This window comes from Meleagris gallopavo, chromosome 10, assembly GCF_905368555.1.
Source record: "Meleagris gallopavo chromosome 10, MGAL_WU_HG_1.1, whole genome shotgun sequence".
Lineage (NCBI taxonomy): Eukaryota > Metazoa > Chordata > Aves > Galliformes > Phasianidae > Meleagris > Meleagris gallopavo.
In genome coordinates, this window is record NC_139413.1 from 28,462,001 (window position 1) to 28,477,136 (window position 15,136).

The following is a 15,136-nucleotide window of genomic DNA, read 5'->3' on the forward strand; positions in this document are numbered from 1 at the left end:
GCAGAGTTACATGCAGCTTTAGAGAAAATTCCTGGAGCTGTCAAAACTTGCAGTTGAACAGCTAATTCTGAAGTGCAAGGATTTCACCTAAATGATTCACAAAATGTCAGAATTTAATTTAAAAAAAAAAAAAAGCTTTGAGATGCTTTAATTTCTGCTTCAATTACTTGATTACTTGTCACTGAAAGTTCAAAATAACATTTGATGTCATTTGAGATTATTTGACACAACATATGGATGTTTATGTACACAAAAGTCAAAATATTGTCTTTGCTTCATTTTATTTTAACTTTAATCCAGTACAAATCAGTACGATGTGCCTCATTTTCTTGGTCCAAATTTCTTCTGTTTGTGTTACAATGAAGCATCTCGGCGCTTTGGATCAGGAAATATTGGACACCTTGTGAGTGAATTGAGGAGCAGCTATTTTCAGTCATCTAGAAATGTTATCGCGGTCTAACACATGGGTGTTGAAAACAGCTGCTCCTCTAATTAGTTCACTGAGTATTTCATTTTTCTACATGACTGATAATGATAAGACGTGCCGCACCGTGCGCCGTTACGGCTGATGCAGCAGGAAGTCATGGAATGCACTAAAGACATTTTTACACAAAGCTTTGGTTCTGAAGTTGGAACTTTGGAAATTCATTTTGCAACAGTGACCTCATACAATGTCTTCATGAAGTCGAACAAGATGTTTTGAATGGGGATAAATCTAATGTTCTGTGTGCTGACTTTCGTGAAGCTTAATGGCATCTGAGATGTTAATTAATGCTATCTCTGGATTTTTTGAGCACAGTGTTGTATGCATTACTTCTGTCTCTGTATGGGAATGCAGATACTCGAACGCCAGCATTTTCTGCAGTGTGCCAAGCATCCTTAACACCAGTGCTGGAATTAATTTCAGACTTACTTTTTGTTCTATCATAGCAGTAAAAGATTGATTGCATTTAACCAGAAAGCAGTGGTGGGCAGCTTTGTCTTTGACTCTTCCCTTTCCCTTATGAAAGAAACAGTTGGGTTTTGTGCAACTCGTCTCTCGTGTTTCTTTGAAGACAAGGGAGTTTCTGTGTGTCCTTACACCGGGAATTTGCGTCACTTCTATATCTTATCAGTATTATATATTTTATATGCAACCCAAAACAATCCCATTTCACTTAACGCGGCCCAGGCGAGCCAGCAGGTTGGACCCCCGTGATTTAAAAGTACTGTCAAAAGTAGATGCTTATGTACTTCTGAGGGGAAATGTTTACATGCAAAATTCAAACCTTGATTTCATCTGAGTGTTAAGAGCTGAGGTTTTGGTTGTGAGTCATCTTTAGTCATTGCAGAGTCTGACATTTCTGTTTGGAAAGGGCAATACTGTACACTTAGGCGGAGGAGTTTGGCTGATTTAAATGTTTTATTGGCTGATGGAATGTTTTGGGAGTGGAGAAGAGGAGGAAGTGAACATCCTCTGTTTGCCTCCTCTGTTATCTTTGTTTAACACCGTGAACTTCTGGGGTGACGCTCGGTGCCAGACTGGTGCGTTCCTTCTAGAATCAGCTCCACTGGTAACACTTTGCAGATGGGCCACTTGGGAACAAATGCAACAGGCTTAGAAGATCCCAGCACTGCGGGTTCAAATTTAGGTGCTGTCAGTGTGTGTAGAATAGTTAAAATCATAGAGTGTCCCAAGTTGGAAGGGGCCCATAAGGATGAAAGAATCACGAAGTCCAACGCCTGGCTCCCAATACTGGGACTTGTTTTCTTCATGAGAAGTTTGGGAGCCGTAGCACGTTCCTTATACCACATTTCAGAAGATCTCTCAACAAGCTTTTGAATTTCAGATGCATCTGTAAGCTGATGGTTCTTTTTAGGAAAATTCCCTGACAGAAAAAATGTAACTTGAGAAAACTTCAAGCAGCAACTTGTTCTAAAGCAGCACGAGCTTCCTTTTCCATCAGACTGACATCTGTGATAATCATCTTCTAAGTCTAGAAGACAGGTTCTTTGTCTGCTAAATAATATCTTTTTTTCTATCACAGAAAGTGACAAAATGAAATCACTTTGTTGTAGTTTGGCGTGTAAGAAATGAATGTTCACAGAAGGTGAGTTCAGCACCTTCCAGCCTGGACCTTGGAAGCTTTCAAGCTCTGCAGACCTCCCTGACGTGTGCATGCGAGCAGATCTCCGTCAGGGCGTTCCTGGCCCTCACTGTAGAGTCACCCATTGGTACACAGAACATGAGCCACGCACTGGGCTGTAATGCTGCTTTCATAACATTCTTTTTCTGTAAAATCCCTTTCAGTGATGCAGTAAATAGTAAATCACGTGGTACTTTTCTGGTTAAAATTACTAAGTGGTTATTTTTAAGCCTCCCCTACTGTTTGACTAACGCCAGAACATAGATGGATACGTGCTGGGCTGTAGACTTCAGCTAAGGGAAGGAGATGTACCCACGTGTTGCCTCGTGTCCCCAACCCTGTCATTTGGGTTTTGTCTCTTTGCTCGCATGTGCCATGAAATGAGATTGCAGTGCTTTTGGGACAGGGGCAAAGCTCCACGATTCTTGGCTGGCTCCATTTGTCTGAGAGCTCAGTGTCCCCCAGAGGGGCAGGGCAGGTGCAGTACTTCCTGCAGTGAACGTGGGGACGCAGGGTGAGGATGCCATTTCCTTGTCTCCATTTTTATCACAAATTGAAGTCACAGGTGCAAGCACTCTCCTGTTAGCTTGTTAGTTTTATAGATATCTCTAGCTGAAAAAAGACCTTCTAATATTTTATGATAAAGAAATCAGCCCAGGTGTATGAACAGAAATGTCTCTTTGGTAGAACTCAGTGAACACAGTTATACTGGCTCTTTCATTTATGCATGCCAATTTGAAGTAACCTAGGGGACTTAATTGGAGCTGGACCTTTGATACACTGAATGCTGAGATCTGGATGTGGTCAGTGTATGAGAGAGAGAGTAAGAGAGACTTGCTGTTATCATTGGTCCCCTGTTTCATTGCAGGACTTAGTTTCAGCCTGGAAACAGGACTAATTAGTGATCCGTGCCTGATTTGATAGGAGTGAAACAAATGGATAAATGTGTTAGAGATTACTTTGAGCAAAAAGGAGCAGGACTTTAATTAGAAGATTCTGACAATTTTTCAGTTTTATTTAAATAGGGCTAATTTAATAGCTTTCATCAAAACATCTCTGAACTGATAAACATAAATGGTTTTGCTGAGAACAGAGCAGAAGTACATCTGAACACATTCGGGGAAGATGAAGTAATTTAATGATGAGGATGTAATTCAGTATGTCGAGGAGGCACAGATCTCAGACTCATGTGTTCTTAGTGAAACTTCTTAAACTGTAGAATATCAACCTTCTAAGCAAGTATAGTTCCTCTGTTCAGATTTTTAACATTGAGGAAGTTTTAAATTAAAAGCAACTCTGGCTGGATTTTGGCAGCTGCCAGTAGCTAACAGCCTGACTTCCAAAATGCTGTCATCTTACATAGTCAATGAGCAGGCTGGAAGTTGTGCACAATGAAGCACAGAAATGTAGAATGTATGGAGGGACTAAATTTTATAACATGGGAAGTTTTCTGGCACTGAACAGGCAGCAAGCAGGTTTAGGAATATTGTATGTATAGTCAGTATTCTACAGGACACCATAACCACAGTGTCTTTCTAGGCCAGGTGAGCCCTCAGATTGCAGAATCATAGAATTGTATGGGCTAAGATCACCCAGTTCCAACCCCTGCTATACACAGTGACACCTCCCTCTAGACCAGGTTGCTCAAAGCCCCATGAGATATACAACTTCATCTTGTGGTGATAGAGAAGCCATTTCATGCATCGTTTTCTTTATAGGTCTATTTATGTTTTTATTAAGGCGAAAGAAAAATTCTGTTTGAATAACTGTGTTTTAGAATATTTAATTTATATCTCAGATAGACAGATATCAAGGGAAGGTTCCACAGGGATGAATGTTTTCAATGTCTTTATAAGCTTTTGTTGCTTCTTCTGAATGTCCTTGTGTCTATTCTACCAAGTTCATACCTACAAAGAGCATTTTGGCAAAAGAATGAGTTGGCATGAACAGCCTCTGAATAACTTTAAAGTTATTAGTTACAGTTATTAACAGTAGTTTGAATCTTAGAAAAAGTTAAGCTTTTGGAGAACACTTGGTAGGATTTGCTAGAAGGGAGAAACCTGTTGACTGGAGTTTGGGAAGAAGAGTTTGGGTAAGAAATTAAAGATGTGGTTTTAATCCAGAGCAGGGGGTCACGGTGCACCAGCACTTCTGCTTCCCATCCTGGGCTCCTCAGCCTCTCTGTTTTTATTCTTTAGGAACAGTGGCATAGACTGTTAGGATGTTGTTCATCTTTCTGATACCATCTGTTTTCCTTGGTGGGAGGGAGAAATGGGATACATTCCAAGCTGCTCCAAATGTTTTTTTCCCTCATTCAGGCTGAGATTCAGATGTTCATGTTCAGTTTCTGATGCGGTTCAGTGGCACTTACAGTACTGGGCAGTCCTGATCCATATGTCACTTGACCCAGCAAAACTGTAATCACTTCTATAGAGACAGAAAGGTCTGTGGCACTTGCTATGAGATCAAAGCGCCGTGGTTTGTCAGCGAAGCTATCGCTGCATCCCTTTGCAATTTACAATTTGCTCTTTCTTCTGTATTGACTCAATCCCTTCCCTCAGCCACATGCTCAGCTTTTGTTCCTGTTCCCTACTGCCATTAGCTGTTCCTGCATGTCTCCTCTCTAATCATCTTGACTGCTGCTGATTGTTCATGAGTGTCCAGACGCCCTCATGTCCCACTCCAAATTCTCTTACTTACTCTTGCGTTAAAATAATGGGCACTATCTGGATCTTGCAACCATCATTGTGTCTGTCCTCATTTTCAACTCAATGTACCATTTTTTTACAACTAGCACCTGTCAATTTGAGCAGATTTATATTCTTGTTCCATGCTTTCTCTGCAGTTACACGCCGTCACGTCGGTGAACCTCTCGAGAGGCTGAGAAGCTGGTGCTGAAGCTGAAGCCTGGGAAGTGCTCCTCGGTATTTTTTGCTGGCTTGTGCAATGTCTGCTGCAGAAGAGTTTTCTGCAAGTCCCTCTCTTGCATGACAACACTGTGTGAAACTGTCATAACCAGTACAGCTGAGAGTTGGAAAACAGTGAGTATATTGAAAGACCTTGCAGCAATTACATTTAAATGCTGTTCTTCAGGGGCATAGCCACTCAACCCATAAACAATACCAGCTCTGTTGGTGTTCCCCCTTTGTCTTGTGGCAGTAGTTAAAAGATAACTTTGCTGACCAGTCAATAGATAGAAACAGATACCTAGGTTATTATGAAAATTGTTTTGTTTCTTTAAAGCCGAGTCTCAAGAAGATAAATTTTGCCTTTTTTTTTTTTTTTTTTAAGGCTATTGAGGGGATGAATATTTTTTATTTTGGCATTATGGAATTCAACGAAAAAATGTACAAATGTACTTGATTGATCTTAGCAGAATCACCTCTGAGTTAAAGAGTAAATTTAGTAAATTAGTGAATGTGTGATCTTCAATTTCTTTGTGTGGTGTTGTTTGGTGATCAACCAACACTGAGCTCTATGTGTGATGTGTATCTATATGTCTGACGTGTATCTTTCAGTATGCTTTGTAGAGATTTTTTTTTTTCTGTGTGGGCATCCACGTCCATACAGCAGCCCTTTTCCATTGCTTTCTGAGTCACATGAAGGTAAGCCACGTGGAGACTGAAAATGGGAAAGGAGTGTGCTTTAACAGTCCTACAAATAGTGGTATGAACTTCATGCATAGCTGTTGTTCAGTCTGATCTGGGAATGTTGTTTCAGTTTTGATTGGCACTAGCACAGTACCTGCTTCAGAGGGCTTTTTGTCACGGGTTGTGGTTGTCCAAATGATTTTGATAGTTGGAGACATGCCTATTAAAATATCTTAGTGTTGCTAATTCAATTGGGGATGACAAATTCCATGTTTCACTTCTCTTTATCTTACAACGTCTTGCCTCTAGGTCGTGTTTCTGCTCCTTTCTAGGCTTATTGTCACTGGAGCAGATTGTACAATGGGGGCTGTGTGTCTATTTATAAATGACTGTCAGAAGGCTATCACTTCTTATACAGCTAAGACTTACTTTGGAAGGTGGGTGGATGCCAACATTTTGCTCAGTGCTTCGTCCATGTTTGTTTATTTTTTTTAAACTCTTGTTTCAGGCTATGAGAAATGTCTTTGGACTTCTAGCCTTCCTTGTGCTTGCTCAGGGGAGGTATCTTAGCCCTCAAAGAACATCTGCTAACCTAACTGAGCTGAGGCAGAGACGACCTTGTGTTTTGTAAGTGAGCAGTAAGCAATTGAGCTGTGACCACCAGACAAAATAATAAGGGGAGAAGCTAAGCGGAAAAACAATGACACTTATTGTGCCCAAATGCTTGAATCTTCCAGTGTTGATATGTTCACACCTGCAATTTTAGATGAAATCTGATGAACCCCTCCATTAAAAATGAAGCCCATGTATTTTTGAGTGGAACAATTTGGTATGGTTCTGGTTGATGCTCCCAGTTTACAGCGAAAGCAATAAAATTCTCTTCAGAATGTTATTGCTAAGATTGCATAATTGGGTATTAAAGTTCTGATTATACTTTAACAAAGTCCTGGAGTTTGTAAAAACCTGACATTCCAATGTACTGAATTTCAGAGTTTGACAGCTCAGCTGTGAGAATTTTTTTTAGAGAACATTTGTAGCATAAGAACAGCATGTTAATTGACTAAAAAAAACTGGGACAGATTAATCATGGGAGGGAATACGATACCTAAAGGAGTGTAGTTCTAGAGCCCTCTGCTGATGGAAGCCCTTAGAAATGCAGGATTATCCCAATACTCTGCTTTGAACAGCCTGGGTTGTTATTCCCACACGTTTGGGGTGAAATACATTGCACACAAAGGTGGGTTCCCTCTGGCACTGCCCAGGAGGGGAGCCTGAAGGACTTGATTGCTCCCGAGCCTGGATTTCCTCCTGGCTGAAGATGGGGCAAGATGACAGCTTCTTCGTGCCAGCAGCTGTGCCTCCTGGCATAGTGCTAGCATGTGGGTTTTGCAAGGATATCAAATTCAGCAGTGACTGTGATGGCATTCTGCAAAAAAAAAATTACCAAAAAATGGCTGAGTGCTATTGACTCATCTGTTGGAAGAGTAGAGAGAATAGACAAGCTGGAAATTGAATGAGTAGTCTATAGCTAACAGTCTATAGCTGCCTCTGAATATTCCAGTTTGGTTTTACAATGTTGTTGTGGTTACACAGGAACCTTTCACAGCACAGCCTGCCCTACTGCCTGAAGTGAGTGTAGTGGTTGTACTCCGGGAGGATGGCACAAACCAGACATCTTTGTTTTCCAGCATAATCCTAAACGCAGAATCACAGAACCCTAGAACCATTGAGGTTGGAAAAGCCCTCCAAGCCCACCCCCCCCATCCTCCCTGCCCACATCCCTCTGTGCCACGTCCCCACGGCTCTGGAACACTCCCAGGGGTGGTGGCCCCAGTGCCAGTGCCTGATTGCTCTTTATGGACTGGCCCTTACCCCAGCTGTATGGCCAACCAGAATTTCCAGGTGGTCTGATGCCTAAAATAGGAATCTGAGGATTGTTGGCAGCATTTCAAGAAGGACTGTTTTAAGCTCAGAGGAATTCTGTTGTGCTGAGGGTCTCTGTAGGGAAAGGGTCCCCTTTCCCATAACAGGAGGGATCAGTTTGGAGAGGCTGGGGGGCTTCTCTGAACTCGGCTCAGGATGGTGGGGCAGCTGAGAGCTGCAAAACACTTAAACAACGAGTGGAGAAAACCGCAAGACGCATTTAAGTGTAAAAACCTGGCCTGTAGAAAGGGAGAATGTGCCACCCACCATCTTCCTTGGGATGAAAGTGAAAGCAAACAGCAAGTAAACACCGACAGGGAATGCTTAATTCCATTTACTTGCGGCGGCCTTTCTTCAGCATTCTTTCTGTGTGCTCAATAACCTGTGAAATATCAGTAAATAAGTATGCACGTTTGCCATGGCATAATTAACTTCTTGCAGGAGCCCTGTACCTTTTTTGCATTGGCAGCTTTTCTTCTCCTGCAATGCTTCTTGTTACACCTTCCTTTAGTATCCGCGCTTCTGTGTCCTTCCTCCCCGGGATTGGAACATTGCAAGATTCTGATGAGTGCAAGGTTGGACAGAGTGCTGAGTGCAAATATGAATCCACCTAAAGGAGCCATAGTGCTGTTGTGAAGTAACGCAGTCCTTCCTGAAACGAACATAGCTCTTTTTTTAGAGTATAGATGTATTTTAAACTATGAAGGTGGACCAAGCGACCGCCCTGAGTTCTGCAGGTATTTAATTGAGGATATTTTTGTTCGCTACGTCACAGCCCCAGGGTAATGCTGGGACTAATTGGTGCTGAGGGGAGAGGGCACAGTGCAGACTTAATTACTTGATTCTGCCTAAAAATACGCAAGAGAGAACTGTGGCAGCTACTGTGCGCTGGAAACCAGAGGAGATGTAGTCAGGTGTCTGTAGGCAGCGAGGTATTTGCGGAGATGAATGTCAGTGTGGATGGCACGTTGCATTCTCGTACTCAAGTAACCAATTTTCATGGGTACTTGTGAGAATTACGTTTTTAAGATTGCGTTTGTGCTGTCATTTTGGCATGGCAGCTTTTGCGTTTTGGTAATCCGATTAGTGAACACACACGCAGGCATATTACAGCACAGATGTGCAGCATTAGTGATTATGGTGAGACAAATGGGGAGCAATTAAGAAAATCTGAATCCGCGACTGCGAAGGAGGATTGAAGAATGAAACTTGAAGTGATGGGCAATGAAAGGTTTTGTTTTCCTCGTGGCAAAATTTAAGATGTGTAGAGATAAGAGAGTAAGGAAGGGGAAGAGCTTTTATTTGTGGTAGAACGGTGTTTGGGAACCACTTCATGTTTGTGCAGTTAAGTTGGAGAATTTGAACACTTACGTGGGAACTCCTAGAAAAGAGAATAACTGTTCAGTAAAGGAAGTGTGATTGCTGGAAATGGTGGTTATGCACTGTAGGGTAGAGCTTGTAGAGGGATCTGGGGCACTGGGAGGAGAAGCTTGGGGGTGCAGGCCAGGATGGGCTCAGAGGTCAGACCTGTGCTTGAGATTAGTAGGGCGAAGGGGATTTTTGAGGAAGAGGGAGCCAAGAACCATACTGAGGTCAGAAGGGGAAAATGGGCAGGTGAGAAGTTACTGCTGCTGGAGGAGTAGAAGACCCAAAAAGGCTGAAGATCTGAATAAGCTTGGGGAACTGGTAATGTAAAATATTAATGTAAAATATAGAAGGTGTTTCTAGAAGAGAGAATAGCAAGATGAGAGAAAAAGCAGCATTTATGGCACTGAGTCACTTGGAAAGTGGAGGAGGTGAACTGAGTGATGGCGAGGTGAAGCCCAAACACTGCCTGTACGAGGTGAGCGTGGTGGGGACCAAACCAGCCCTGCATGGGCTGCAGATGGCAGAAGTATGGATGGTGGTACGAAAGCAGGTTTCACTGTGGTGCAGAGCAGGGGTCTGCACAAGGTCTGTGTCCTCAAGGTCACAACCTGCAGGTCAGCCCGAACCTGATGAGGACACAAGGAATGGCAGGAGCATCCCTGGGCAGTGGCAACGTAAGGGACAGAAGGTGGAGTTTCAGTGGTGGAGAAAGTTGGTAAAACTCGGAAATAGGGCATAACATCTATTTGTGGCGTATAGAAAATCAACGTAACCTCCTGTTCTGGATGTCAGCAGTACCTGCTGACCTGTGGTGGTACCTCCATGTGCTGTGGGAGGAGCAGAGGCCCCTGCCCAGCACCCCTCTGTGTGGGCTCTCAGATCGGCTTTCACTGTGAGCCAGAGCTGTCCCTGTTAATTAAAACTTTTTTCTATAACTGCAGTTTGGAGTTGCAGGTTATTATCTCTGGAACTTTCATTCTGCAAGCTCAGCAAAATGCGTACAGTTTTCCTGCAGTAAGCTCCTGCTAAGCAGATTAATATGTCACCAATAATGCAGACGGATTGGGATGTAAACCTCTGAGAAGTAATTGGGTATTCTGTGCGATCCCTTTCCTCTGTGAGGAAGAAAGCCAAACTTAATGAAAGTTATACAGCTCATATTTGAATAGTCATTTGTTTAGTTAATGTATTTAGCAGGTAAATTATGTTTTCTGTGCTGTTCCTTTGAATAGCAGTTCTGGCCTTTGTATGGGCAGCAAAATTTATTACTCCATAAGGCAAGAAATAAAGCATAGTTCATAATAAATTTCACACCAGATCATCTTTAAACTAAAGGATTGCTTCAGATTAAAGCTGAAGCACATCAAAGATATAAGCTTAAATGGGAATTTTCCAGATTCGAGAGAGCGCGTTTTCTAAAGGCGGCTGGTTCTCATCTCAGTTTGTTGGGATTCTCTGCTCCGTGAAGATCTGTGCTGTGGACCGTCAAGCTGATGGTAACTTCTCGCAACTAAAAGCATAATTATTTATTTTCAACACTTGCTACTAACGTGCAATTATTGAAATTCTGTTGGTTCTTGTATAAAAACAAACAGAATAGAACTGGAGTTTTCCATAAGGTTAGACAAAAACTATTTTTTGGGGGAACAGACTACAGGATAGGCTACAAAAACCAACTAGCTGTTTTTGCTTTCGCTGAGCTGTCTGTTCACGATGTTATGGACAAAGTCTTGAGAGTGGAGATGTGCCCACAGGGATGCCCCTAACAGAGGTGAGTGGTGTATTTAAGCACTAGAAGCCAGAAGAAGAAAGCACGGCTTATGTATGCAGATATAAACTTTCTGCAGTGCTTAAGATATCTAAATTATTCACAGTGCTGTTATTATAAATGAAAAGTTGTACTGAAATTAAGAGGACTCAGAGTGCTTTGAAGTTCCCTAATTATTTCAATGAAACAGATTGAAAATGGACACCATGTAAATCACCTACACAGAGCACTTAATTAAAGGAGAGGAGAGAAAATAGAAGTGGATGTATGTTCAGTGTTAGGAGAATATTAGTAAGGAAAAGGTTTTTGCCTGAAGGAAATATGAGGGTGGGTTCTTTATCTTTCAATTCCAACCACATGCTCATCTTTGTTCCACTTCGTAGTCCCAATAACAAATCCATTTCTGCAGAGAAGCTGTCACGTGAAATCCTGACCTGTGGAAATGAATGGGAAATAGAATCGTAGAATATCTGAAGTTGGAAGGGAACCATTAGGATCATCGAGTCCAACTCCAAATTCCCCAGCATCTCCCCGAGGTCAGGGGAGGAGTACGCTCCGCGCCTCTGGCAGCTCTAGAATCACAATTACACTAAATGCTTCTAGTTGCTCTATGGGATTTAAAGGAAAAGCGGTGCTACCATCAGCCAGGTGTGGTTTAAAAAAGAACGTGAGCTCAGGCAAAGAAAGAGGAGCTGAGGAGCCCAGTCTGCAGCCTGGTCATGAGATGAACTTAGAGATGGATCCCGCTGGGGAGCTGCTGGCTCTGCTGGGAAGCCCAGGTGGGATGGGTCTGGGGGGGCTGTCACGGAGCTGCCCTCTGCCTTCCTCACAGCTGGGTGTGTTGGCCCTATGGGAGCTCGAAGGGGTGGTGGAGGAGTTGGTGTGTTTGTGATTTCTGAGCTTGGTATTACGGCTCGCTGCAAAGACCCAACACATTAGCATATTAATGTTGTTGATTATGCTGATAATAAGGGAAAGAGAAGGAACAAAAAATCATCACTTATCTGGAATGTATTACAAAGAGCTCAGTGAAGCGAACTGTCTGCAGCTTTGAATATAATTAATATTTTCTGAGCCCTCTGGCAAATGTTACCATTATCGCTGATTTCAGCCTTGTAATGCTCTCATTCACGCTTCTGTCCTCTGTTCTCGGGGTCTCTCAGCAAATCTTTGGCAGTAGCACATCGATCAGACTGTGCGGTTTCTTGCAGAGTTTTCTGAATGAAGTGCCAGCAGTACAGGTAGCCTGAGGCTGATGCCAAGTCAGATAGCACGGGCCCTCCAGCACACATTGCCTGTTCTTTCTGTTCGGGTTTGGGCTCAGACTGGAGAGCGTGGGGCACTGAGACCTCCCTGGGTCAGGAATACATCATGGGATTACAGCAAAAACTTGCTTGGTAGTCAAATAAATTCATCATTAATCTGCATTGAGGGGGGAAAAAAAAAAAACCAACTCAGAATCACAGAAACACCAAGGTTGGAAAAGGCCTACAAGATCATCCTCATGTAGTAGGGGATAATTCTGGAATTCCTGACGTTTTGGCTGCCTTTTTTTTTTTTTCCACATATCTTCTCGATGCTTTTGAAAACAATGACGGAAAGCTGTTGTTTGCTTCTACAAATTAAAACTGTATGTTCTTAATGGGGGCCTCAAAGGCTTGCAGAGCCCCTATGTGTGGGGCAGGGGCTCTGCAGCAGCTCGTTGCCCCTGTGTGTGGGTGTGGGGATGCAGCTCGTGTCTGGAGGTTTGCTGGCTTCATAATTATAGGGAGATCTTACCAATACTGAATTTGGGAATTCTTTCTCTAAATGGACTGTCGATAAGAAATCTACTGGCTTCCAAAGGCAATTTGAAGCTAGTTTTTATAACTCCAAATTGCTTCCCCAGTAAGTGAGAGCTTCCTAGTTCTCATTAATGGCATTAACAAAAAGTAAAACCCACTGAAGGGATCATTTTGCACCTTGTACAATAAAACCAGTTAGGTAAAATATTCTCAGAGAGATGACTTCTTCCCCATTTTCTTAAGTAAATTTTGAGTTGTTTTCTGAGGGGCAAAAAGCCGACTGGCTCTGTGTGAGTGTTGTGCACCCAGTGCAGTGCAAAGGGCTCCCGAGGTGAAGAACAACCTGTAGGTATTTGTCTTCTGAACAAACTGCTGCCTCTGCTCTTCTTCCCAGCACCTCACATTTGTCAACTCGCATTTTCCATCTTTAAGTCAAAGCAATTTGCTTCTGTCTTCTGGGTAGGTGAGGAAAACTCCCATGATTATTGAGTAACAGGGATTAGTGTTTTTACTGCACAAAAGATACATTAACTGGCAAGAGATTAGATTTTATCCCAATTATTTTCATAAAACTACTGTTTTTCTTATTTTAGGGATTTGCTTTGTAAGAGAATAAACTGTAGATAATGATAATGTGATGTTTGCATGGAGCTGGTAAGTAGCAGTTATGTTTGTGCCTCTTTCTTGTTTCTTGAACCTAATTCAAGAAAGGATATATATTTTTAAAAGCTTTTAGGAAGGAGGTCATAGCATTTTTGAGCTTTTGTGGGGAAAGTATTTGTTTTTCATTTTATTATTCTGAACAATTGGGTAATTGTACATCGTATTTTGGAGGCTGTGGATGCCCCATCCCTGCAGGCACTCAAGGCCAGGCTGGATGTGGCTCTGGGCAGCCTGGGCTGCTGGTTGGTGACCTGCACACAGCAGGGGATTGGAACTGATGAGCACTGTGGGCCTTTGCAACCCAGGCCATTCTATGACTCTATGAATGAAGTTGTTTAATTGTTAGTTACAAAGTCAAAACATTTCCTTAATCAGAATTGCAGAGAAGCTCCCAAGACGTACATTTCTTCCCAGTGCTTTTGCATGTGAAAATGGCCACGTGCTCCTGGCACCTTGCAGAACAAATGTGTCATGGCTTCCCAGGTTGCTGTGAATTCTGTTGACAATTTAGTGCTCTTCCACTAAATTCAGTGAGACTGAGCAGACGGCCTCATCCTTGACACTTCTTGATTTCTGAATATCACTGGGATCTTTCAGAGCGCGTGGTACTCGCTGCATAGCACACAGCTTGCTCTCAGCAGTGACCTCTGATACTCTGCTAAAGAGAAGCACACTTCTTTCACTGCTTTAAATGGGGGTGGGCAGTAGGCATGGCTGCTCCTGTCAGGAAGAAGACAGAGCTTATTGCTTAGGGTGCCAAGCAATGTGCTGGAGCAGCAGTGGCACACTGGCAGCCCCTGGCTGGCAGTCCGTCAGCCCTCCTTGCCTTCTCCCCAGCCATCTCAAGGAGCAGTCCTCTGGCAGTAAGTAACTCTCAGAACAAAAGGAAGGCTCTATGAGAAACTTGAAGGAATAAAATGTAGGTAAGAAAAGTGTAATTACCAAAACTGGGATTAGTCCAGGGAAGGAATTAATACTACTGAAATTAATGAATGGTTTAATTACCATTAGTCCACAGGGCATGAAATTTCACTTCTTTCAATCATATCACAGGTCCTTTAATTCCTTACTGGTGCTTTCTGAATGGATTGCGAAGAATAGTATGAACCCCAGGGGATGCGTAGCAGGCTTTTCCAGCATGATTACTCACTTCACTTTTAATTACAGAGGGTAAATAGAGGAGCAGAGTATGGACACGTGCAAAACGCCCTCTCACTGAAATGTGTTCAGCTCCGTGCCTTCCCATGGCCGTACTGCCAGAAAGTGGAGTAAGGAGATGTTTCTGTAGTGGTGTTACTTCACGCTGATCCTTCTTAGCAGCACCTCAGTTCAGGGTCAAGTACCTTCCCTACTGCTGCATTAATCTTTTCTTGAGTAGAGATTGCTGATCTATCCAAGCACTGTTCTGTTTGTTTGTTTGTGTCTGAAGAGGACAGATCCAAATAATAACCAAATAATCTCAACAATTGACTTTAGTGATCATGACAACTGTATCTTATCACTGCCTTTGGGAAAGACAGCGTAATTAAATTACTTTTGTTTATCCTTCGCAATTTTCCTCTCTGATTTTTAAAACCAATCTTTCACTGAATAAGAAATCATGGAGCATTTTATGGACTGTGACAATGGAAAAACTTTTGTACAAGCAAACCCCCTATCTTTAGCAGTGCTTTTGCTGTTGTAATTGCTATTTTTAGTTCTGTTCTCTCACTGCGTCTCTATTTGTACATTTTCTAGCTGTTCTGCTGTTATTGTTCTGGCTTTCTATTAAAATGGAATGTGAGGTTTGTTTTATGCATGTGCCTACAGTGGAGGAGAATAATGCAAAGCTAAGTGCTTTGTAATGCCTATGGGAAGGATGTTTTTCCGAGTAGTTTTTGAAGTACATGTCACTGCTCAATTGTTCATTACCTT

The 15,136-nt window shown here is 42.5% G+C and overlaps 1 protein-coding gene across 11 annotated transcripts in view; it reads left to right on the top strand.

Moving 5' to 3' along the window:
- The window catches only part of LRRC7 (leucine rich repeat containing 7), a 187,749-nt gene that overhangs the window by 98,906 nt on the left and 73,707 nt on the right, over positions 1-15,136 (top strand). For all 11 annotated transcript variants that reach the window (XR_014885330.1, XM_085232159.1, XM_085232160.1 and 8 more), the window contains one exon: positions 4,972-5,167. Coding sequence is in view for 10 of the 11 variants with exons in the window: in XM_085232159.1 (XP_085088285.1) it covers position 5,167 (1 nt within the window). In the remaining variant the exon portion in view is untranslated. The remainder of the gene's footprint in view (positions 1-4,971; positions 5,168-15,136) is intronic.